The sequence below is a fragment of the Mustela erminea genome, chromosome 5, assembly GCF_009829155.1.
Source record: "Mustela erminea isolate mMusErm1 chromosome 5, mMusErm1.Pri, whole genome shotgun sequence".
NCBI classification, from domain to species: Eukaryota; Metazoa; Chordata; class Mammalia; order Carnivora; family Mustelidae; genus Mustela; species Mustela erminea.
This window is the reverse complement of record NC_045618.1, coordinates 63374243-63400791: the sequence shown is the minus strand read 5'-3', so window position 1 is coordinate 63400791 and position 26549 is coordinate 63374243. Positions and strand designations below refer to the sequence as shown.

At 45.6% G+C, this 26549-nt stretch overlaps 1 protein-coding gene across 7 annotated transcripts in view; it reads right to left on the bottom strand.

The window, feature by feature from the left end:
• Window positions 1–26549, bottom strand: part of STARD9 (StAR related lipid transfer domain containing 9) — a 124084-nt gene that overhangs the window by 3279 nt on the left and 94256 nt on the right. For 6 of the 7 annotated variants that reach the window (XM_032343450.1, XM_032343447.1, XM_032343448.1 and 3 more), the window contains 6 exons: window positions 15862–26058; window positions 15502–15675; window positions 14925–15108; window positions 14427–14564; window positions 349–466; window positions 37–158 (listed from right to left, as the gene is read on the bottom strand). In XM_032343450.1, the coding sequence (XP_032199341.1) occupies window positions 37–158; window positions 349–466; window positions 14427–14564; window positions 14925–15108; window positions 15502–15675; window positions 15862–26058 (10933 nt within the window). Of the gene's footprint in view, window positions 1–36; window positions 159–348; window positions 467–14426; window positions 14565–14924; window positions 15109–15501; window positions 15676–15861; window positions 26059–26549 lie in introns of those variants that run through there. The other variant, XM_032343452.1, reaches the window with a different exon arrangement.

The following is a 26549-nucleotide window of genomic DNA, read 5'->3' as shown; positions in this document are numbered from 1 at the left end:
AAAGGAACCACGGGGAAAAGTGGAACAGTTCCTCACATCAGCAACAGAGAGGTCTATGATGTGCTTGGCCAAGTCCTGATAGGAGGAGGAGAAGCAGGTCCCCAGGCTGGAGAGGCTGGATGGAGAACAGCAGCAGCTGCCCAGGGAGGTTCTGTGGCCTACGATGAATGGGCAGAGGCTGTGAGACAGCATGATTATCCAGGCATCAGGGCAGCAACAGCCTCCTGAGGGACAGTGACTGGGGGCTGATAACCTCAGGCCAGTGACTCCCTAGGATCTAGGAGACCTCAGCCCCCAAAGTCCCCAAACCAGGCAGGTAGCTATGTGCCCTCAGCCCCCTCCACTCACTGTAAGCTAAGCTCTTCCAGGTGGACCCAGCCAGACTCAGGTGACTGTTCCTCACTGTGGAACTGCCCCGAACATCCCCTATCCAGGAGTCACTGGAATCAGGCAAGTTTATGTCCCCCTGCAAAAAAGAAAATGCTCAGGATCAGAGCAAAGGCAGATAAAGAGAAAAGCAGAGCACCAGAAAGCCCATGCAGAATTATCTCCTCCAACTCTGAACTGTGCCAACAGTTTCCAACATAAAGGCTCAATCGTAAAAGATCTTCCCCGCTGGGATTACAGAAGGCTGGATGCCCCCCGCCAAGAAGTTGAGAGCAATAGAAACCTGTCCCTGGATGATCTCCCCTTATGCTTCAAGGCATAGGCTCAAAGATGGCTTGTAGGAGAGTTCCCAAAAGGAACCAGAACAGACGCGGAGCTCAGAAGACCCAGCAGAGAGCATCAGTGGGTGTGGGAGTGGGAGGGCTTTCTACCATTGTGGCCGTGGCTAGAGCTGGGATCAGTGGGATAGCAAACAAAGCCCAAGCAGAAAGCAGGAGAGGGGGAGGAAAAGCAACACGCTATGAGAAGCCTGACCCTGGCGCCTCCACACGCGCTCCGCCACGCCCCGCCACGCCCCATACAGCGGCTAAACCAAAGGTCCTAATTTGGAACCAGATGGGGATGATCCTCTGGATCTGCAATATGTTCCTTCCACCTTTATCTCAGCCAGCAACTCAAGGACATGACCTTGACTCCTGCTGGACCTAACAGGCATCATCCATCTAGAGGCACCAACCTCTATCATCAGTTCTTAACCTGTTGCTACTCTAAGACAAGAAGAGGTGAACACCGACAGTTCCACCTCCATCCTTGCCTCCATTCCTCCTGCTGCAACATTCCAAGTGGTCTCTCCTACTTTAGGCGGGTCCCTCTGTCTCAGACTGAGGTTTTGTGCCCTCTTCTTGGGAACTTCCCACTGCTGATCGTCTCCTCCTTCACCTGTTGCCTCTGCCTCACCCGCTTCGCTGAATGCTTCCTATAAGCATTTAAGTATGCAAACCCATTAAAAACCTTCCTCACAGGGGTCTTTGCTCTCCCACCCACAGATACGCTTCTTGAAACAACTGTCACCATTTGCCATCTCCCACCTTTCACTCCCTTCTGAACCCGCTTAAACCTAGCACCTGCCTCACCACTCCGCCAAACAGTAAATCACCCAGGTCCCTGTGACGTCCATGTGGCTAGATCTGATCCACAGTTCCAGGCCCATCTTACTCAGAGTTCTCTCAGGAAGTTCCCTCAGAGAACTTCCACTCAGCCAGCCTCTCCCTTCCACTTGAGATACTCCATTCCAGAGTGCCCTGGCTCCTTCCTGGCTCCCTATCTCTGCGGTGCTCCTTCCCAATTTCCTGGGTTGGCTCACCCTCCACAAACAAAACTGATACTCTAGGATTCTTTCAAGACTCAGGCGTAGGCCCTCTTTTCTCCCTCAATAATATACTCCTGGGGAATTCTGTCTTCTCCCACTGCTACGCTGATGACTTCAAAAAATAAATACCTATGGACCAATAAATGGATCAATAAACATTGATCCATGGATCAATAAATATTGCTGAGTCAACTGGGTGCCATGTGAAAAAAAGGTTATAGCAGAGACCCATTTCATACATCATGCCAATACACACTCTTCAGGATTTGTGGCTCAAAAATATATGGAGTGGAGGACAACTTATTATTACTACAGAACAATAAAAATTAAAAAAATTATCTCATAGTGGGGCTATGCCTTCCTAAACGGCATGAAACTAAACAGAAGCCATGAAACTAAAGACTGACGAACACTAGGCAACATAAAATTAACATTTTCCTAGTAGTAATAAATGTCATTAACAAAATAAAAACAAACACACGACTCATCTAGGAAAAAAACCACTGGTATCTCGTATGACACAAACGGGTAATTTCCTTTATATAACAAGGGCCTCCAAAACCAAAAAGACTAATGGCGGGGTTGAGAGGGGGACATAATCCAGTAGTTTCGAGAACAAAGACAAAGGGTCTGAAGTACCTTACAAGACGTGCGATCTCTGACACAAGGGCGGAACCAAACTGCAAGCCAAGACTAAAATGAAGGGTGTATTCTATGCCTCTCACCCTGGCAAAGACTAAAGAAAATAACCTTTAGCACAGTGGGCAGGTATTACTTAGGAGTGTAAACTGGCATACTGTGGAAATATTTACCATGTATTTTAAATTAAAAATGTACATATCCTTTGACCTAGCAAAGAACAGATGTTCTTTCATGTAAGTATAAAAGCAATAAACAAACACTTTCAAATATGAACTCAGAGACCCTAGAAAAGGTGCCCGTGAGCCTTTCTGAAGAAATTACAGGGGAGGGACTGCCATAGTGGACTACAGAATGCTGGGCTAATCACTAGAGGTGAGCAGAGTCCATTTAATCTAGCATAAGAACATCTCTATGCATGCAAACATTATAAACAATGTAGAAATACTGTAAAAAAAAAAAAAAAAGACAAGGTGGAAATACACTGGTTTCCTCATGTTTTATCACCAGGGTGAAAAGAAAACTGCTAAATCTAGTAATAAAGATTATATAAAGATACAAAAGTGATCGTGAAAAGAATTTTTTTCAAAACTTCCAGACTATCAGAAAAAAGACACACATATTCACCCTCAATGCAGAGAACATGTAAACCACACGATAATAAAAAAAATTTTTTTAGATGTCCATGGGAATATTCATAACAAAAAAAACCTCAACAAATTAAAAAAATAGAAATCACATTTGTCTGAAATCATACATACTCAAACACACAACAAAAATGCTTAGCAAAATCAGAAAACACAAGAGCCTTTCTACCAAAAGTTTTTAAAAACTCTTAACAGCTGGGGCGCCTGGGTGGCTCAGTGGGTTAAGCCTCTGCCTTCAGCTCAGGTCATGGTCTCAGGGTCCTGGGATCGGGCTCTGCATCCATCGGGCTCTCTGCTGGGCAGGGAGCCTGCTTCCCCCACCTCCTCTCTGCCTGCCTCTCTGCCTACTTGGGATCTCTCTGTCAAATAAATAAATAAATAATCTTAAAAAAAAAAAAAAAAACCACCACAAACCTCTTAACAACAACTGGATCAAGGAAGAATTACAAACTGAAATTGCAAAATTATTTAAAAATCGATAAAAATAATTTATGGGATATAACTAAAGCAGGGCTTGAGTAGAAATTTTTAGCTTTAAATATTCACAACAATGAAAAAATGATAAATGAATGCTATAACAATTATACACCAATAAATTAGATAACTTAGATGAAATGGACAAATCACTAGAAAGACAGGAACTAACAAACCTGACTCAAGAAGAAATAGAATATTTGAACATTTAATGAGATACTAAATTAGTAAACAAAAAAATTCCCATAAAGGAAATTTCACAAGATCAGCTTCATTAGCTTCAAATCTACCAAACATTTAAAGAATTAACACCAATGCTTCACAAATCCTTCCCAAAAACAGAAGAGGGTATACTTCATAAGTCATTCTGTAAGTCCCTGACACAAAACCAAAGACATCAGAGGTAAATTACAGATAAATATCCCTTTTGCATAGAGACACAAAATTGCCAACAAAAATTAGGAGACTGAATCTAGCATCACAGAAAGAGAAATATACACATGACCAAGTATACAACATTCCTGGGATATAGTTAGTTCAACATACAAAAATCAATCATGCAATACAACATGTTAATAAAGGAAAAAATCCACACTATCATCTCAATAGATGCAGAAAAAGCATCTCACTAAATTCAACACCTTTTTGTGATAAAAATATTAAACAAGGCACCTGGGTGGCTCAGTGGGTTAAAGCCTCTGCCTTCGACTCAGGTCATGGTCTCAGGGTCCTGGGATCAAGTCCCATATCAGGCTGTCTGCTCAGCGGGAAGCCTGCTTCCCACCCCCCTACCCCCTGCCTGCTTCTTCTCTGCCTATCTGTAATTTCTGTCAAATAAATAAAATCTTTACAAAAAAAAAAAAAAAAAAGCACTCAACAAACTAGGACTGGAAAGGAATTACCTCTACCTGATAAAGATTATCCACAAAAAACACACAGTTAACAACATACTTAATGGTGAAAGACTGGATGGTTTTCTCCTAAAGTCAGAAACAAGGATGTATGCTCTCAGAGCACTTCTATTCAGCATTGAACTGGAGATTCTACTGAGGCAATTGGGCAAGAAAAAAACAACAAAGGCAGATGCTATGAGCTGGTACAGAACAACCTAAGGAATCTGCTAGAAAACTATTAGAACTAGTTCAGCAAGTGTACAGGAGACAAGATGAATATACAAAAATCAACTGTATTTCTGTAGAGTAGCAATGAACAAACTGAAAATGAAATTAAGAAAAAAAAATTTAAGAAAAAAATGCCTGGATGGCTTATTTGCCTGTGTCCAACTGCTGATTTTGGCTCTGGTCATGATCTCAGAGTCCTGAGATGGAGCCCTGCATTGGGCTCGAGCTCAGTGGGGAGTCTGCTGGGGACTCTGTTCCTCCCTTCCCTCCCTCCCTCTCTCCTTCCCTTTCCCTCTCTCTCAAATACATAAATAAATCTTTTTTGAAATTCCATTTATAATAGCATCAAGGGAATAAAATGCTTAAGAATAAATTTAACAAAAAAAATTCAAAACTCCTACTCTGAAAACTATAAAACACTGCCAAAAGCAAAGACCTGAATAGAAGGAAAGCTAGGCCGTGTTCATGGATCAAAAGACATTACTGTTAAGGTGTTTAATATATCCCAAATTGACATACAGAATCAGTGCAATCCAAACCCAAATCTTACCTGACTTCTTTGCAGAAATTGATAAGCTGATTCCTAAAATTCACATGAAAATTCAAGGAACACAGAATAGCCAAACAATCTTGCAAAGGAACCAAGTTGCACACTTTCTGACCTCAAACTTTACTACAAAGTTACAGTAATCAAGACAGTGGAACTGGCCTAAGAACAGACATATAAATCAATGGGATAAAATTCAGAGTCCAGAAATAAATCCCTACACTGATGGTCAGTTCATCTTCAACAAGGGTGCCAAGACAATTCAATGAGTGGAAACAATAGTTGTTTGAACAAATGGTTCTGGGACAGCTAGATATTCACATGCAAAAGAATGAAATCTGACCCCTAATTTTGGCTCACTATATACAAATCTTAATTGGAAATGGATCCAAAACCTAAATGTAGAAACTAAAACTATACAACTATTAAAAGAAAATACAGGCATACTGTGGAAATATTGCAGGTCTGGTTCCAGACCACCGGAATAAAGTGAATCAAATGATTTTAGCTTGTTTCCCAGTGCATAAAAAAGTGATGTTTACACTATACTGTAGTCTACTAAGTGTGCATTATCATTATGTCTAAAAATATATACGTAAACCTTAATTAAAAAACACTTTACTGCTTAAAAATGCTAACCATCATTGGAGCTTTCAGTGAGTCATAATCACTGACTACAGGTCACCATAAAAAATATAATAATAATGAAAAAGTTGGCAATATTTCAAGAATCACCAAAATGAAGTGAACAAATGCAGTTAGAAAAATAGCACTGAGAGACTTGCTTAATGCAGGACTGCCACAAGCTTTCAATTTGTAAAAAACACATTATCTGTGAAGCACAATAAAATGAGGCATGTATGCCTATATAGGCATAATCTTTGTAACCTTGGACTGGGCAACAATTACTTAGATATGAAACCAAAAGCATAGGAAATAAAAGAATAAGTAGATAAAATGAGCATCATCAAAATATTTGTGCTTCAAAGGACATTACCAGAAAGTGCAAAGACAATACACAGAATGGGATATAATTTTTACAAATCATGTAATTGATAAGGGACTGGTACTAGAATATATAAAGAATTCTTAAACTTAACAAAAAGACAACCCAGTTATAAAATGGACAAAAGATCTTAATAGACATTTATCCAAAGAAAACATACAATTGGCTAGTAAGCACATGAAAAGATGCTCAAAGCCTTTAAACATCAGGATAATGCAAATCAAAACCACAATGAGGTGCCCTATCACATCCACTAGGATTACTCTAAATAAAGAGAAAGGTGTTGGCTGGGATGTGGAGAAATGCAATGCTCATAAGACTGCTGGTGGGACTTTAGAATAGTGTAGCCTCTGTGAAAAATAGTTTGGTAGTTGTTAAAAATGTTGAAACACGCAGTTACTCTATGACCCATTAACTCCTAGGCATATACCCCCAAATCATGAAAAACTATGTCCATACAAACCTTTTTCCTTTTCAAGATATTGGTCAGAGAGAGAGAGATCGTGTGGGTGCATGCAGGTGCATGAGCAGGGGAGGGAGCAGGCAGTGGGAGAAGCAGGCTCGCTGCTGAGCAGGAAGCCTGACAGCTCGATCCCAGGACCCTGGCTGGGATCATGACCTGAGCAGAAGGTAGATGCTTAACTGACTGAGCCACCCATGCACCCCCCAAAACTTTTTTTTTAAGTCAATAAGTCTTTATTTAAGGAATTTTACATGTGATTCCTCCTAGTGCCAATCACCATAGCTCCTCCAAAGTCAGAATCATAATCTTCAAAACAGCCCCTTTAAAAAAAACTTTTGTTCAATCCACAGTTGTTGCTGTGAGTCCGGAGTTCCTTCAGTTGGGCTTCTTTGACCTCCACTTGAATATGGACATACTTCAAAAATCCCCCACCTGTACTTCGAGATCCAATTTCTCTACAGCCATGTTCAGGGTCAGTGTAGATGGATCTGCGTGGTTCTCAATTTCAGACACCCTCTAAACATGAATGAGTTCAAACCCTATTCACTCCTAAACTATCACACCCTAGAATTGCACAGATTATTGGGATACACCCATACCCAAGATTTTAAAAATCTATTAGGTCTTTCACATAGTTTTACAGCAGAGAGACGTCTTGCAGTTCTTTCCCACAGACCTAACACACAGCTACCACACCAAAACTTAATGTGAATGTTCATTATTAGAATAGCATTATTCAGCATTATTCAGAATAGGCAAAAAGTAAAAACAATCTAAATGTCCATCAACTGATGAATGAGTAAAATGTGACCTATTCACACAATGTGTTACTATTGATTATACTGGAATGATAGTCTGATACATGCTACAATGCATAAGAACCCTGGTGGGTTGAGTTACTCTCTTCCAAAAGTCCTAACCACTCTTTGTGAGTGTGACCCTGTTTGGATTACACTGGATGTAATCAAGTTATAATGAGGTCATACAGGATTAGAGTGGGCCCCAAATCCAATGACTCGTGTCCTCTAAGAAAAGCAGTGAAGACAACTGAGACATACAGAGAGAATGCCATTTAAGGGCAGGGGCAGAGGTAGGAGTGTACAGTTGTAAGGCAAGGATTGCCTGCAGCGGCCAGAACCCCAGAGAAAAGCATAAAACAGAATTTTCCCCACAGCTTTCAAAGGAAGCATGGCCATGTCGATGCCATCATTTCAGACTCCTAGCCTTAAGAACTCCAAGAAAATAAATTTCTGTTGTTTTAAGCCACCATGTTTATGGTAATTTGTTACAGAAACTGTAGGAAATTAACACAACCCTGAAAACATTGTGCGAAGTGAAAGAAGCCAGTCACAAGGGACCAAAATGTCCAGAACAAGCAAACCCGTAGAGATGGAAAGCAGTGCTTACCTAGGGCTAGGGATGATGAGTTTGGGGAGTGATGACTAATGGCCACGGGGATTCTTTCTAAGGTAATGAGAATATTCTGAAACTGATTGTAGTGATGGATACATAACTCTGTGAATGTACTAAAAGACAATGAATTATAACAACAACAAAAAATAAATGAATTAAAGTGCTCAAAAAAAGGAGAGAGATAAGGGCACAAGACTCAATGTGAAAGAACTACAAATAAGGAAAGCTGGAACAACCTGAGAAATGAAATAAATAATAATATTAGAGGGGCGCCTGGGTGGCTCAGCTGTTAAGCATCTACCTTCAGCCCGGTCACGATCCCATGGTCCTAGGATCAAACCCCACGTCGGTCTCCCTGCTCAGCAGAGAGCCTCCTTCTCCCTCTGACCCTCCCCCTGCTTGTGCTTGCTCGCTCTGTCAGATAAATAAAACCTTTTTAAAAAATGCTACTATTAGATTATAACCCACAGAATAAAATATATATGAGTCAAAAACTGAACAACTAAAAAAAAAAAAAAAAAAAAAAAAAAAAAAAAAACTGAACAACTTAAATAACTGAATAAATAGGAGAGAAGAATACTTCCTTACAGAAAAATTCTAATTAACAAATGAAGAAGAGGGGCACCTGGGTGGCTCAGTGGGTTGAGCCTCGGCCTTCGGCTTGGGTCATGATCTCAGGGTTCTGGGATCGAGCCCCACATCGGGCTCTCTGCTCAGCGGGGAGCCTGCTTCCCCCTCTCTCTCTGCCTGCCTCTCTGCCTACTTGTGATCTCTCTCTCTGTTAAATAAATAAAATCTTTTAAAAAATAAATAAATAAATGTAGAAGAAATGAGGGAAATACAAAATTGCCATTAAAACAATTACCATTTTAATTGCCATTAAAACACCTGGGTGGCTCAGTTGGTTAAGCCTCTGCCTTCAGCACAGGTCATGATATCGGGTTCCTGAAATCGAGCCCTACATTGGGCTCTCTGCTCAGTGGGGGCCTGCTTTCTCCTCTCTCTGCCTGCCTCTCTGCCTCCTTATGATCTCTCTCTGTCAAATAAAAAATTAAATCTTAAAAGAAAACCACAGTAATAATTTTTTTCAAACAAAATACCCTGATGGATGCTCAAATTAGTAGGCAAAAGCTTGAGGAAAAGCAGGATACTTGCATAGTTTAAAAGTATCTCTGCCAAGATGGGATTGGGAGGGAGACCAACCATAAGTGACTCTTAATCACACAAAACAAACTGAGGGTTGCTGGGGAGAGGAGGGTTGGGTGAGGGGGCTGGGGTTATGGACATTGGGGAGGGTATGTGCTATGGTGAGTGCTATGAAGTGTGTAAACCTGGAGATTCACAGACCTGTACCCCTGGGGATAAAAATACATTATATGTTTATCTTATAAATAAATAAATTTAAATTTTAAAAAAAAGTATCTCTGCCAAATGTTTACTAATTATAAAGAGAAAAATAGTAACTTTGAGTGGACAGCTCCTAGACATCACTGTAACCTCAAGGTTAACACCACCAACAGGACATATTGACATCAAGCACCCTCTGCTATAATGTACTAAGGATAAGGCATTTGCAGGAGACAGTCTTACACAACAGTATCATCTGTCATTGGTCTAAAACTCTAAGGGATGTCCTGTGTTTTTCTTTGCTTTATCTAGCAACCCCAAATGAGAAGGGCACATCGTTACTGTGGTATTCTTGCCAAAATGCATAACTTCAATCTAATCATGAGAAAATAGCAAACACATTCCACAAAACTACTGACCACAAGACAAGACTTAGAAATTATCACAAGAAAAATGAATTAATTTTTTTAAAGCAGAAATTAACAAATTAGGATAAAAACTCCAAAAGAAATAAAAAAAAAATCTCAACCAGGGATTGGCACACTTTTTCTGCAAAGGTCTAGATAGTATTTGAGGCTTTGTGGACCATTTGAGTAGGTTTCATCCACTCAGAGTTCTGCTATTAGAACATAAACATAACCACAGACAACATATAAATAAATAGGCAAGGCTATATTCCAGTAAAACTTCATTTACCAAAATCAGATCAGGCAGAGGGCCTGGTCTGGCCAAAGAGCCTTGTTTATCAACTCCTGATCTCATCAGACCACTTTCTTTTTTTCAGAGAGAGAGCATGCGTATACTGGGGCAGGGGCGGGGAAAAGCAGAGGGAGAGAGAGAGAATCTCAAGCAAGTTCCAAGCCCAGTGTGGAGTGGATCTCATAACCCTGCAATCATGAATGAAGGTCAAATTAAGAGTTGGATGGTTAACGAACTGAGACACCAGCGCCCCATATCAACCACATTTTATCTATCCATTCGCCCAATGATGGATTCTCAAATGGTTTCCAACTCTTTATCACTTCAAACAATGCTTTAATAAATAATTTCATACATGTACCCTCATAAACTATGCAAGCATTGCTGGATCATAAGAAATTTATAAGTCTTATAAGACTCCTATTTCCCAAAAGTCCTGCCAACATCTGACTTTCTAATTTTTGACAATTTAATAGGTATAAAGTTTCATTACTTTTTAACTATTCCGGAACATTTTATTCCTAAAAAGAAATATAACACTGGTAACAAAACCTGAAACTTATTACAAAAACATAAACTACAGGGGAAAAAGTCATAAATACTGATGCAAAATCCTGAAGACATGGCAAATAGACTCTGACACCACATTAAAATAATAGAGCATATGCACAAGTACACAATGTATTAGAGGATTGATTCCAGACTGCAAGAATGGCTCAATATTATCCCATCAGATGATCATCTCCAAAGACTGAAATAACCATTCCATGTAAGAATGCTCTGTAAAATAGGAATAGATGGACACTTACTTAGTACTGCCAAAGAGATCTAGCTCAGCTCAAAAACTAGCACCCAGCTTACATAGGGAAACACTAGAAGCATTCCTACTAAAGCCTGGAAGAAGACAAGGATGGTCACTGTCATCACTACGATTTTATTTATGCTGGAAATACTAGGTAATGCACTTAGAAAAGAAAAAGAAAATACTGGTACAAAAATTAGAAAGGAAATGGGGAAGCCATCTCTACTTGCAGATTATGTGGTTTCATGCCTAAAAAAAAAAATCGAAAGCAGGGCTCTACAGTATGGTAGCCACTAGCCACATGTGGTTATTGAGCATGTGAAATGTGGCTTGTGTGACTTAAGAGCAAAAGCTATGATTCGATTTTAATTAAATTTAAAATAAGATAGCTTACCTATGATGGTGGCTACTGTATTAGTACAGACAGATCTAGAGAACAGACCAAAAAACAATATGGACACACAAAATAAACATCAATGCCTTTCATACATACAAATGAACAACCATACAAAAGATACAAAGGCAAAACAACAGTAACAAAAATAACATAAAACACGTACAGTTACAACAGTAACAACAAAAAATAAAACACTTAGGAATAAATCTGACAAGAAATTGTGAGAAATGTCAAGGAAATTTTAAACACACAAAGGTGGCTGGAACTTACTATGTCCTTGGTTAGGAAATTCTATTGCATAAGATGAGATTTCTCCCTAAATCTCAGTTTATAAATATAAATATAAATCAGTTTATAAATTTAACAAAGTCCCATTAAAAATATGAACGAGTTTTTATAAATGAACTAGTTAAGCTAATTCTAAATCTCATATAAAAAGTAAACAAGAAAAAATACTCTAGAAAAGGGCACCTGTGTGGCTCAGCCAGTTAAGTGTCTACCTTCAGTCCAGGTCATGGTCCCAGAGTCCGGGGACAAAGCCCCGCATCGGGCTCCCTGCTCAGTGGGGAGTCACTTCTCCCTCTCTCTCTGCCTGCTCCCCTCACTCGAGTTCTCTCTCACTCGCTCTGCTCTCTTTCAAGTACACAAATTTAAGGGGAAAAAGCTCAGAAAAAGAAGAACAGGGAGTAAAACACATTTTAAACCTTATATAAGAAAAGTTGGCATCCTAAGCTGGTAAAGTAGAGATGAGCTGCCCAGAGGAACTATCAAATGTTAAAGGGACAACTTGATATCTATATATCTAGATATATCTAGATATCTAGATATCTAGATATATATATATATATATATATTCATTCAAAATGAACAAAGATTTATTTTATTTTTTTTAATCAAAGATTTAAACATGAAAAATAAAGCCATGTAATTTCCAGAAGAAATCACAGGAGCAATTCTTTGGAACTTTCAAATGAAGAATGTGTTTCTAATTATGATCAGAACATAGACAATTAAGAGAAAAACTGACAAAAACTTCTGAATGGCTCCAAACACAATAAGCAAAGTCAGAAGAGAACCAAGAACAGAGACAAATGTAACTCCTATCAGACAAAGGGCTAGCTTGCCAAAAGAACTCCAGAGATTGGTAAGAAAAAAATAGAGAAATGAGTTACAGATATGAACAGATAGCTCAGCAAAAATCAAACATTTGATAACAACTTGGTGAGAGCATGGGGGTAACATGTCTCTCTTCTGTTGCTGGTGGGAGTATAAATTGGTACATCTGTGTGAGGGAAAACTTGTCAATATTAAGATCTCAAATACATATACTCTTTGAGTCCACTTCTAGGTATATTGGCACATGTACAGGATGACACACGCACAAAGTTATGGATGGCAGCACTGTTCATAACAGCAGAAGACTGAATTCAAGCCCCCTTGTGCAACAGCACTGTTGCCTCGGGGCCAGGGGACATAGGTGTCAGTGAAGGAGGAGGACCAGGTTCTCAGGCAACGGGAACAGGTACTGCCCTATATATCTTTACAGATGTCCATATTTTTTGTCTTTTCTACCACATGAATGGTAGAAATACCATATGATAGATTATCTATGCAAAAACATGACATTTATTAACATGCAAAGAGGAAAAGGAAACACTGTATCAGCCGTTAAGAAGGATGAGTCAGCAGCAGATTTGCCAGTGTGCAGTGCTATCTGAAAGACATTCCTCAGGATGAAAAGGGACAAAGCAGGTATATACAGTATGCTGTCATTCATGTACTTTAGAAATATACACACATTCTCAAAAATAAATAAAATATATAACAAAAAATAACAAAATTTTAAAGAGAAAGAAAAATATATCTAAAAAACAAGAAAATTTACAGAAAAAGATATGCATACTCTTACAGATATTAAAACATAGAATGTCGTCCAGAATGCCTCTGGAAATATACCCCACACTGGTGTGTGACTGCTCGGGGGAGGGAAAACAGGAGACTGAAAGATGAACTTGATATCATATGTCCTTTGCTACCGTCTGAATACTATTTTTACTGTGTGAAGTTTAATATAAAACAAATTTCAAATTTTATATCCCAACCAGATCTTACCCCTAAGCTCCATATCTATATTCCCAACTGCTCTCCTCGCCTTTCTCACAGGCACTCTAAACCCAGGAAAACCAGATTGATGATCCTTCCCACAAAACCTGTCCTCCTCCAATGCTCCAAGGTACTGTCGCCATCACGGTCCCCTCAGCTGCTCCAGCCAGAAGTGTGTGTTGTTCCCAGCTCCACCATGTCCCCTCCTCTCACAGGCAACCGGCTTCTGTATCCTGGGGATGCTCTCTGTCCACAGCACTCTCTGTGCTCGGCTTCACTGCCAGGGCTCCTGACAAGGCGATGGGCAACTCTCACTGGGCTCTACCCACAGCTGCTCTGCCCCCTTCTCCTATAATCTCATCATCCTGCTCCCCTGCTTCAAAGCTTTACAGCAGCTTCTGGGAAGTAACATGATCACATGGATCCAAAAAGGGCCAGAATTCATAACAGTCTATGTGATCTTCCCTTTCCTGTCTCACTATTCTCCAGCCACACCAGCCTTCTATTAGTTCCTCCAACTCTTCCTCCCTCATGGCCTCACTTGCCAAGCCCTCTGCCTGGAAGACTGCGCTCCCACCCCCATCTCTCCTGACACCTGACCCCCCAGCACTAACCTCTTCTGTTAACTGCCTTTCACCCCTCCTGATCTCAGTTTAAAAGGCACCCTCTTCAGACTACCTTTGTTGACCTACCAGACTAGATCAGATCCCGTTTTATATTGGCTTAGTACCCCTTCTTCATATAACTTACTGCGATGGTGATTAAATAGTCACTAAATAAGCTGTACATGGTTTTCCTCACTGCTATATCCCTAGGGCCTAAAATACTACCTACAAAATAAACACTTGTTGGATGAACAAACAGGAAGTAAGAGACAAAACTAAAACCAAAGGCTACCTCTCATCCACAAGAAGGGCTCATGTCAGCAGCGGCCTCCAGGAGGAAGAATTTCCTGCCCCAACTCTTGCCTCCGTTCTGGCCCCTGGCTCACTGTTAGCATCTGCCTACTCACCACACTGTCTGGGGACTGGAGCTGGTCTGGCAAGGCTGTGCTGCTATTGTAGCCAGAAGTAACACCAGAGGAGAGGCTTCCATTGGAGCTGGTACACAGGGAGTTGGACGTGGCCAGGGTATGCAGCTTTTCTTCTTCCTGAGGACAGGGGGATGTCAACCAGCTTCTGGTGTAACCTACCCACTACCCCCACTCCACCCGAAACCTCCCCAGCACCCAGCACCTCCCACCTCAACCTGAAACCCTCAGGCCTCCCCACAAGCTTACCCCAACTAAAAACCAAAGCTGCTTCCTCCCAGCTTCTGGCCTTGGGACAGGAGCTGGTCAGAGCAGGATGACATGGAAAAAGAGTGAGCACAGCTTTGAGCTGGTACTAGGAGTCTGACACCTTCCTCCATGTACCACATCCTGACTCAGAGGCAGCTCCAGTGAAGGCTGACCCAGTCTGACATCTGCTCTAGGACTACCCCAACATCACCGGCCTGTCCCACTTCCCACCCTCAGCAGCTGGGAGATGATCTGCTGGCGGATTCTCAGCTTCTCCTGCTCAGTCCGTTCCCGTAGCCGGGCCCGGGCCCGGGCAATCTCCACCTTGGCCTCCTCGCGAGCACGCTGGTATTCTTGCAGCATCAGTGCTATGTCAGAGGCGGGGTGAGCAGACCGTGATGCCGACCCTGGGCTCCTGAGGAAAACCATAGGGTGGAGAGATGCCCTCTAACATTATGGGCAGGTGGGTGACAGCCTTGGCCTGCTCATCCCAGACCTATTCAACACCATCCTCTCTTTGCCTACAGTTTGGTTTTACAACGCATTTTGAGGCTCAGGCCTACTGTCTTACATGGTAGGTTACAGCCACTCTGCCCACCCTCTCCCATGACCTGTCCCCTGTCCTCACCCTATGCCCTCCCACATCCTCCTCTTTCCCTTGTCCCATTCTCCCACAGTCACCTCCACCCACTCCTGGAATCACTCCCGTCCAAGAAAGCTGTATCCTCCTCTCTCCAAGCCCTGCTCCCCACAGCCCTCTCACCCTACACACAACCTGCTCTCTGTGGGGTTCTGGGTCCACCCTCACCTGGTGGTCTCCACAACATCCTTCCTCAGTTGCTGCAGGTATTCTCGGCGCCTGCTGGGTAGGTCGGGGTCCCGGGTGGGGAGATCCCTGTTGGGCTGGAGGCTCCGTGTCCAGTGGAAGTTCTGAAGTCGTTCAGCCCTTTCTCTCCGGAGGGTCTCAATCGTTTGTTTTTGCCTGAGACGAAATGTGACTGATTCACTGAAGCTGGCCCTGAATGCCCTTCTCCATCTTAAGATCTACCTCTGATCCCCAGAAGATCCCAGAGCTTAGCGGGGGAAAACGGTATAGCCAGCTATTAGCCTTTTCTGATTCTCCTCCAGCCCACCTCTCGCCATTGCCCGCCAGGCTGGGGGCCCTTACCGGGCATAGAGCTCCTCCCAGGTGGACCGCACAGGCTCTTCAGCAGTGAGCGCCTCCCCTGTCCCACTCTGCAGCACCTGCAGCAGGGCATCTGCCTCCCCAAAGCCGCGGTGCAGTTTTGCTTCTGTGAGTTCCATGCTGAGTGAGAGGTTCTGGGCCCCAGATTGCAGGGGGATCCGATCCCGCTGGGACAACTGAGGATCCCGGCTCTGGTCATCAGGAGGCTGTAGGGGCTTCTGTCCCTGCTCTCCAGAGCTCAGATCACATCTGATCTCCAGTGACTCCATCACACCTAGCTCCCCAGGAGAGCCATTCTGAACCCCACACCAACGAGGAAATTTGTTATGCACTGGGAAGTCCTTCGGGCCATGATGCTGGGGGTCAGGGGCCCTGCACACCTGGGAAGTAGGGCACAGCAGCACCTCAGATTGGCAGACCTCAGTTGGGCCCAAAGTGGAAGCCTGGAGCCCTGTTCTATCAGTAAACTCGGAGACAGGGCAGGGGCTGAGGGGCTGGAGGCCTCCCCTTGAAGATGGAAAGTCCAGACTGGGCTGTGGCTCCACTGGTAATGCTGGACCCTCACCTCCATTTTCTGTCTTGCTCTCCCATTGACTTGGCCCCCTACTGCTCACTAGGCTGTCCTCTAAGGAAGCCAGGTCCTCTGGCACAAAGCCATCAGCCAGCCTCTGACTTGTGCTCCTCAGTGAGGGTGTTGGCAGTTCTCTTTGGACCAAGGTGGTGGTCCTGGGCTGAAGCTGCTGAGGCAGTTGCCCTAAGAAACACACTGGGAGTTTTGGGCTCTGCGGTGGGCTGCCTGGGGGGCTCATCTCAAGGAATGACCTGCCATCGCTCCTTTCTAAGGGATTCTTGCCTTCCCCACATGGAATCCCCACTTGCTGGGAGCCACCTGCCTCATCAGTGCTTTGAGAATGATTATCCACTAGAGGCCTGGAGGTGTCAAGGAGGTCTGGGCTGGAGACAAGCTCCTGGTGGCCTTCAAAAGGACATGCTGAGGGGGCTGTGAGTGACAAAGAGTCTGCGGGGAGCCCTAACCCCTGGGTGCTGGCACTAAGCGTGAGGATTGGGGAGGAGGCCCTGTCCACCAACAACATTCCCATGGTGCCCAGCTCCTTCTTGACCTTAGGATCCCTGACAGACTCCACAGCACTGGGGCAGGGCTCTGGGGATTGGGAGCCACTGAGGCTCAGGCTACCAATAGCCAGGCAGGAGGGATCCTCTGGCTGGGAACTGGGAGGTAGGGAGTCATCAGGAGAAGCCTGAGGGCTCACAGAAGGGAGGTTCTGCCCAAAGTGAGCTTTCTGAAACCTCAAGTGGGATAACGGGGGTGCCGGAAGGCTCTGGGGCCTGCAGTGAGTGCTTTCTTCCTGAAGTTCTGAAGGCGCTGCCATTTTCCATGTCGTTTCCTCTGCCTTTGTCTTCTGAAGTATCCCTGTGACACAGCCCTGCTCTTGAGACATGGTGGGAATATCTGAGCCCAGCACTTCGAGGACCACGTTGACCTCCTGAGGGTTGGCCTCTGGGGCCTGAAGGTGCAGAGGTGGTAAGGCCAGGTCAGTTTGGATGCCCTTGTCCATGGTGGTCTGAGTACAGCCGTCTATCATAAGGGCCTGTGTCACCTCATCTGGGATCTCCCTCTTGATGTTCTGTTCCTTTTCAGCCACACCTGGCTGGGAAAGACTTCCCAACAGCTCTGAGGTGCTGTGCAGCAGTTGTGAGAGGTGGAGAGACAGATTATGCATGCTGGTCCAGGAGACCAGACCAGAGCCTGGCACTGCATTGGCTTCTGGCTGAGCAGAGAGGTCGGTGGAGCTCCAGCGGAGACTGCACCCCATGGTCTGTGTGCCCTGCTCCAAGGTGCCCATCCTGGACGGTCCCACAGGACCACCTGCCTCTGATGGACACAGCAGCGTAATCTCATCTACTGAACCTGCAGCACTCCCTTCAGCCAAGAGAGGCTCCCTCCTCAGCCAGCCTGCTTCATCAGGGGTTCCCAGGAACTGCGCTCTCTTGTCAGGACCCTTACTGGCGGTTGCTTCCTCAGGGCTCTTCAGAATGTGGAGGTTCCCCAAAGCAAATGAGGAGCCCCATACTTCCCAGGCCTCACGTGAACCCTGGGCATTTCCCACACTGTGTGGGCTCGACAGGTCCCGGGCATTGGCAGAGGTGCTGAGGTGGGAGGAGAGTGGAGAGTTCTGGTGTTCTAGACCATTGTCCATGCTTGAACAATGGGCCATGTTTGATGGTATCAGGCTCTGGGGTGTCTGGCCAGAGGAGACATCCACTGCATTGCCAAATACATACTGCTTCCAGCCGATCTGCACAGGCCCCTCTGGATAGGATAGGATGTAGGGATGGATGTCACTGGAGTCAAAGTGTAACATTCCTTTGTCTGCCTTAGAGTGCCACTTTTCTGGCCTGGCCTGGCTACCCAGTCTCTCTGGACTTTCCTGCCAGGTCTCTTCCAGGGTACTAGATGTCCAACTGGTCATGAAATCAGGGGTTGGCATGCAAGAGAGAGCTGATGACCTTGGGTAAGGAGGGGTGGCAGGTTTGGGGGGCCCGTGGTCAGCAGTGCTATTGTCCAAGTTAGATGGGGCTCTCTGACCACAGCCCTCAGCTTTCAGAGATGTTCTCACTGCTGAATTACCTGAGAAATAGTCCCTGGTATGTGGAAACCACAATCTGTTAGGCTCCTGTGTATATTCATCTGTGGGGGAAGGAGGCTCCACACTCATGTTCAGCTCCAGAAGAGACCGGGAAGAGCTGACCACAGAGAACTGTGGTCTGAGGGAGGACCTAGAGTGTTTGGGGCCAGAGACGACTGCAATCACAGGAAGTGAGCCCCTGCTGGGGGGAGCCGGCTGCTCTGTGCCAGAGGCAGGCAGGCCAGGGCTCGGGGGTGTGGGCTGTGGGGCTTCACTTTGCTCCAAAGGCATGCTAGTTGAGTCATTGAAGCCCGATGAGAGCTTAGACACAGAGGCCTTGGCTACACATGCCTCCTCTCTGCCTGCATCTCTAATCTGACAGCTGTCTAAGCCAACTTCATGAGAAGGCTGAGAATTCCTGCCCTGGACAGGCTCTTTACCACAACCTGAAGCCTGATCTCTCTGCTGCTCTTCCTCCTCCCAGGGCCCATCAGCTTGCTGCCTGCAGATGTGTTTTAACTTTGCTACAAACGTGGCTTGGGGATCCAAGCCACTGTGATCTCTGGACTTAGTGGAAAGTTGTGGCTTTTCTGGAAGGCATTGGATTGCATTTCCTAAATATCCATGCTGTGGTTCCCCCAGAAGCTCACTCTCAACAGACCCTTCACTTAAATCCAGGGTGTGTGGTCTCTCAGTCGTTAAAGGTGGTTCTGGTTTGGTTTGAGACTCTTGTTTACTCTGGTCACCTCCAGAGCTGTCCAGAAACATCCTCAGGGGCTCAGACCATGTGCCTGCAGAGGAAAAGGTAGCCTCAAGCTCTGTGCTGGCTTTCTTCTCGGCATCCTTTTTCTCAGGATACTCTACCAACCTTGAGCTTCCATCAGCCACTGAGTGGCTCAGTGAATTTGCCCCAACATGAGATACAGAAGGGGAGCTGTCCCCTTGAGCCATAGATAGGACAGCAGCAGAAGTAGAAGGCTCCAGAGTGCTGCTGTCTGTTGGCCCTATTTCTCTATGAATGCCTTTGGGCTCAAGACCAGGTGCCAAGAGCACTTCAAGTTCCCCAGCATAGCTCTCTCCTCTCTCATCCATTCCACAGGCTCTGGAAGGCACTATGCAGGGTGGCTGGAGAGTTTGTGGGGCAGCCTTGGAACTCTCCTTTCCCAGGTCACCATCCCTATGACATGGTAAAGTGGAGGGTAGTGAGAAACAGGCAAGAGAAGTGACAGGTTGAGGATTGCAAGGAGTTGTTCTGCTGTCTTCCTGTCCCCCAGATGCACTAAGAGTCCTGCTGCTTTCAGTGTTCCCTAAGAAGACAACACAAAAGGAAGTCTGCTGTGGGCACCTGCACTGGGCCTGCTCCTGAACTCCCCCAGGACCCAAACTAGGTCTTTGATCTGGCAATGGAGTCAGTCTGGGATGCTCGCTGCCAGCACTGTGGGCTTCTGGCAGCCCACAACCAACATTCTCCTTCCACTTCACACACTGCTGCGAGGCAGCTTCTGGTGCAACACTCCTCAGGACTCTAGACAGGATGGTAGCCTGTCTGGGATTTGACCCCCCTTCTTCTAAGTCAGTGGAAGCCTCAAGGCATTGGGAGTGGTCCAGGGTATGCACTGAGAGGCTGACAGAATTCTGAACATCACAGGTCACAAGCTGACTTTCAAAATAGGTTGTTTTTCCTCCCTGTGCAGCCACTAAAAAATTACCTGAACCTCCTCCACAAGTGGTATCTAGAATTCTAGGATCTTGATGCACTGAGCTGCACTCCTGACCACCAGGGCGCACGGCCCCTGCAGTCTCCCACGGAGCTAACTGGTTTCCCCCGTGCGAAATCATGCCAGGGTCGTCATTAGGGGCCCAAGAAAAGGGAGCCACTACTTCCTCTGATATTTCCCTCCTGTCCTCCATAACTGTTGACGGAAAGCTGCCTGAGCCCACAGGATCAGAAGAGGAAGGTGTTCGGGGTGCTTTCTTCTTTTTCTCTGTGATTTCAGAACAAGAGTGACACAGAAACCGTTCACCAGTTCCCAGAAAATGTCTCAGTTCTCCAGCACAATGGCTTTTGCCTAGAGTTGGGGCTGCATGGGAAGAAGTCTGTGAGGGACGCCAGGGCCCTGTTTTAGTCTCCATGTTGGGTGGATGTTGAAAGCTGTCTGCAGGGAGGGGTGTGGCCTGAGGAACTTCCCTCTCATTAGTCAACAGATGTCCTGATGTAGCAGAGAGAGATGCCACATGAAATCCTTGTGCTTCAGCCTCATTCCCGGTCCTGTCTGACACTAACTGGTCCCTTTGTGGACACTGAGACCCACCTGGGGGCCCTGAAGAACATTCAGGTCCTAATGAAGTCTGATAGTAAGAAAGAATTTTGTCCTCAGCCCCAAAGTCATGAAGCTGCTTTCCCTGGGCCTTTGCTTGTCTGATCTCCAACATAGCATGGCCCGTGGAAGTATGAGCACAGTGCTGTGGGTGAGGCACCCTTGGCAGGGACACAGGTGCTGAGAAAGGGCCACTAGGAGAACTGAGGTCTTCAGCCTCCTTCTCTGCCTTCTGCCTCACCTGCTGGCCTTGCCTGTTACCCTCTTCTAAGACGCAGTGGGCCTTCTGTTCAAGTGGGCTAGAGACCCTATTCAGGGAACTGGTTCTTTCTGTTCCTCTTTGTACAGCTGCCTCAGCTTCAGAAACAAAACCCTCTCTGGGACTCAAGCCCATTGAGATGCTTCTGAGGTCCTCTCCTTGGTCTTGGGTAATTGCTGATCTGTGGCCCTCTGCCAGCAGGGGAATGCTCTCTGATACATGGGATTGACCATGAGATTCCATGGCTGTGGATGTCACAGACCCACACCAAGCAGAGTGTGCCAAGGAGGAGCCCCCTCTAACATCTCCCTGGGGACTGTGGCTTTGGAGCTCTCCACTCAGATTCTGACACCCTGCTCCAGTTACCAAGGCACTGTCAGGCATTTTCAACATTGTGGGATCCAGCACATAGTCAACTGAAGAGATGCCTACAGTATCACGTGCATGAAGACAGTCTCTTGGCAGCCTTGGACAATTCAAGGACAAGGTACTGCTCAGGTCTCCATGAGGAACTGCAGAGGAGTCTTGCCGACTCAGCAATGGGCCAATCTCCTGGCTGGAAGATATACCCATACAATGCCAGCTTGGGCTACAAAGTTTCTGAGTTGACAAGATCACTGTGTTTTCCTCCTGTAGGCTCCCTCCACTTCGCACAGCCATCTCCTCAACTCTGCCTTGAACTTTGGGTTCCTCTTGCTTACAACTACTTATACATTTGGCAACTTGGCTTTCCCAAAAACTTTCCACAGCTTCCAGTTCCTCAAGACTTCCCAAGCCACAGGGCTGTCCTCTGGAGCTTGCAGATGCATCCCCTGCTTTGGCCTCCTTCTTAGAAGACATCTTGGGGCTCAGCTGCAATGGCAGAGCACCAGCCAATGCCTTGGTTCTTGGATCAGCACAAATGCCTGCGAACACTCTACCAGCTGTACATGTCCCTACATCACCAAATGTGTCCTGGGAGGGTGTGTCTAATACAGTTAGGAGAGTGTGCTCTTTCGCAAACTTGTCTTCTACACATTCTCTTGACTTGAAGGGGTACAAGGTGGTTTTCTCGACCCAGGGACCTTTCCCAATGCTACTGTTAACCTCCATTTCTCCAGCTGTGTTATTCCTAAAGGTAACATCATCTCTCTGTTTTGGAGATGGTTGATCCTTCAAAAACATGTGGTTTCCAAAGCTGCCTGGCCTCAGGACATAGTCAGCCATCTCCTGGTCCCTCCGGTCCTGGAACACAAACTCTTTTTTGACTCCCGGTGAGTGAGAAGCATTTGGCTTGTTATTCTGCTTGGATTCAATTTCCAAGATGCCACTTTCCAGCTGCATTACACTCCTGATTAGCCTGGCCATTTCATCAGCATTGTTGACTCTTTTATTTTGTTTCTTTCCAGATGGTTCTTCTTTAGGGCTTAACATTACTTGTGACCTTCCAGGGCCCTTACATTCACTCAGGTTTTTTTCCTGAGAGCATGTAACTGACTGGAATCTTTCATATGTAGACTCTGTCTGTGGAAGCTTAAACTCTTTTGAGTGGCCTTTGGAATAGAGAGCTTTCCCAAGAAGCCCAGATTCATTCTTCCTCTCAGCCTTGTGAGCTAGACTCTCATCCGGGGCCATCATGTTTGGGCTACTTACTCTATGATGTACTGATCTGGACTGCAAAGAAATAGCAGTTTCCCCCAGCATGTCCTTGTCAAGGGCTAAATTGATGGTTTCATAGATGAAATCGGACCTGGCCCCAGAAGGAAACTGTCTGTTCATATCAAAGGCCTGAGTCTGCCTTAGGACTACATCGTGATCCTGCTCTTCTTCCTCATCTGCCTCAGACTCACAAATAAGGAGAGGCTTCCTAGACCTAGAACGGCTTGAGCAAACATTGCAGTAGGACTGTACAGTGGCCTTTTCTCCCTCCTTGTGCTCTGAAAGGCTGTGCTCATTTAAAATTTCAACTTGATTTTCAAATTCACATACTCCTGTGCTAGTAGATGAAAGAAAATGTCTGTTCTGAGCAACAAAAAAATAAACTGAATTATGGCTTTCTTCTTCAATATTTCCAGGGCCCTGCCCTCTTTCTCTGCTAACTTCCTTGGTGTTCAGATCAAATGGCCTCCCTGTTGTAACCTGCTGAGATGAGGCAATCTTGGAATTCTGGTTTTGTAATAGCACTGGCCAATTATTCTTCAAATAAATATTTTGGAGAACCTGATGGTCATGACCAAAGCCCCAGGCTTCTCTTGGGGGTGGGGAAGGCACTCTTGATTCTCTGCAAGCCGGGATCTCTAAGGCAGTTTCCGTCAGGGCATCCCGGCTTTTGGTCACATAGAATGTCTCCAAGGGAGGTGGCTTTAAGGAAGACAGGAATGGATTCCAGGTGGCAGAGTGAGGGTACCGCTTTGGACCTGACGCAAATGAAATGCTTGGGTGTCTTCCAACCACTTCCCTGGAGCTCTCCTGATAGTCTACCTTCTCTTCCTGAAGGCATGGGTAGCCACTGGGACTGAACTGCCCCTCCTGGCCTGCACTATTCTCCCTAAGAGAACCCCAGCCCTGGGGCGAGTGGTTTTTAGTGGCTATGGAGACATGACCATGACAAGGGCTCCTCTGGAAAAAGTATTCATCAGAGGAAGTGATCAGTTGAGGTTTCCCACTACTGTGAGAAGACTCTTCCAAGCTGTTCTGCTTGGCTTCACATGCGTCAGTCATAGAGTTTGCTATCTTGTTTGCTGCAAAGACTGGTGCATTTGTAGTTCCAGAAGTCAATGATTCTATATCGGCTGAGTAAGTTCCACTATGACTCACCTCTTTCTCTCTAGTTATAAAGGAATCTGAAGTCCCTTTTAACTCAGCACTCAAACTGTCCTGTTCTTTCTCTGCTCTCAAACATCTAATTTTGGATAAATGGATAGGAAGGTTGTTGAAATCCAGACTACTTGATACCCCAGAACCAACTGGCAATAGAGTATCTGTTTCTTTGCCAGAAGCTTGGGTCAAGGAGACAGAGTCTTCTTCGAGGGAGGAGAAAGCTGTCCTGGATTCTCTAACAGCCTCCAACACAGGATGGGACAGTTCAAGGAGGTACTTTTGCTGAAGGGCAGCCCAGTCCCTCTCCTGGGCGCTGCCTACATGAGTGAATGAGGCCACAGAGGCAGCCAAAACGCTTGGCACACTGGACTTGTTGGATACTTCAGGGTTGGCCTCCTGGGCTGTGTCAGAGATACCTTTGGTCCGAAAGATGCCAGCAACTCGTGGCTGAAGAATCCTGTAAGACCCCCAGAGTGACAGCCTAGAAGTATCAGAAGCAGGGATTGCGTACATGCTGCTTACATGGCCGGGCAGCTCAGCACCACCTCGGGGCAGTTTGGAGCTGTAGGGCAGGAGTGTTTCTGCCCCTGGTGGCTTTAGTTCTTCCATATTTTGCCAATGTCCAGGCTTCTCCCATCCACAGGGCTGAGATTCCTGGACCTCAGGACTTGGACATAAAGAACCCACTATTCCTGAGGGGCTGCTGGAATTGATCTTAGAGTCACAGGAAAACCAGGAATCCATGGACAACAGAGGGCTCCCTCTTGAAAGCTGCAGGCCTTGGAGTACATTTGCCTGTTCAGGGGAGCTTGCCTCCATCTCTGACTCAGGTTGCTCACAGCGGGGCTGGGGCGGGGGCCCAAGGTAAAATGAACTGCTCGCTGGCAGGATGGCATCCAGCCTGGCTTCTGTTCCATGGTGGATGGGACCAAGGTTGTACATTGCCTCCTGGTCTGCTGTGGGCACACTGGAGGTCTGTAGGTGCCAAAAAGTCTCTGTGGGCATCTCATCCGCTGAACTGAAGAAAGGCTCCTCTTGCTGATCTTCCCTCAGTTCCTCCTGGGCATCAAGCAGGCTATCCAGGGAAAAGCTCCTTTGAGTTTGGGTGAATAGTCCACTGTTTGAGGATGCGGTGAAGCCCCTCACAGAGGCTCTCACTCTGACCCTACGGTGGCCATGGCCATTGGGAAGATAACTACTCCTTGGGCTGTCTGGTGGGCTCTCATACCCCTTCTCAGCCAGTGAGTCCTCAGATATTTGGCCATCCTCACTTTCGGAGTTCTCTGGCTCTGGGAGATCCTGTTCTTTCTCCTGGGGGTCCTCTGGCTTTAGCGGTTTCATTAGGGCTTTGGTGTAGACACAAGAGAGAGAATCCACAGAGTAACTGCTATCTGCATCAGATAAATCACCATCTTTCTCTCTTATGTGGTCCACGCTTGGGCTGAAATCTGTGAGTGAGGATGTGGAGTCTGGATCTCCCACAATGTGTTGCCCCCTCAAAGGGCTGCCAGGAAGCAAAAAGGAGGACTTTTTGGCAATGTCTTTGACCATAACCCTCTGCTGCTTTTTGGATGCCCTGGTTGGAGGTGGTGGTTTGGATTCCACCCAGAAAGTCTTGGCTGCCTTTCCATGCCCAGATGCCTGTTTGGGTCCACGGGGACATGAGGAAATGCAACAGGCTCCCTTATAAGTCTTGTGGGTCCCAAGGTTCCCTTCTTTTCGCCACCCTGCTTGTGTGTGGTCAGGGTCTGCTGGTTCCCTACCCCTCCTGGTACAGGTGTAATGGGTGAGTGCATCTGGCTCATCCCTTGGCTTTAGCTTGTAGGCTGAATGATCCAGAGATGTTAGGCTCTGGGACACCATCCAACAGGGCTGCTTACCCACTCTTTCCATTTCCTGGATGCTGGTAGATTCAGAACTCACAGTGAGGGCGGTGCCTGACGCTGAGGTTCCTTTCCTTGCCAAGGCCCCTTTAGCAATGCAGAGATGCCCCTTGCCTGAGGAATAGAGGGCATTCTTACTGAAGTATCCTGTCCTTGGAGGGTAAGAAGCAGCCTGGGGCAAATACTCTTCTGATGGAATTTTTTCTGATATTTGGTCAGTAGGATCAGGCATAGGAGGTAACACGGTGGAGGGATCCCGATTCAGGAAAATACTGTGGAGAAAGGAAAGCCAGTTCAGAAAATAAAAGGTCCCTATTTCCTGCTCACAGAGGGAATATAAAGTCCCATTTAGTTTGCTCTACAAGAGTTAACGACTAGGCCAATGTCACTGTCCCCTCTAGCCTTTGAGGTCAGAGAAAAGCTCTACAGGTACAAAAAGCACCTGTGGACTACAGTCTTGGCTTCAAAGAGGCCCAGCTATACTCTGTCACTCAAATTCTTTATCTTATAAAAGGACTGAACCAAATCTGAATCTAATCATGCCTTTAGGGAAAACTTCCATTAATAGGCAATATGAGGAACAGAGGAACAATCTAAATGATACTGCAAGGAATCAAACAGGCAAATCTATGAAGTGGCATATTCTACAGAACTGATCCACTTTTAACAAAGCAATGATATGAAGAAATAAAAATGAAACCAAAAGAATTATAAGGAACTTAAAAGGTCACATGCAGTATACGAACCCTACTTGTATCTTAAT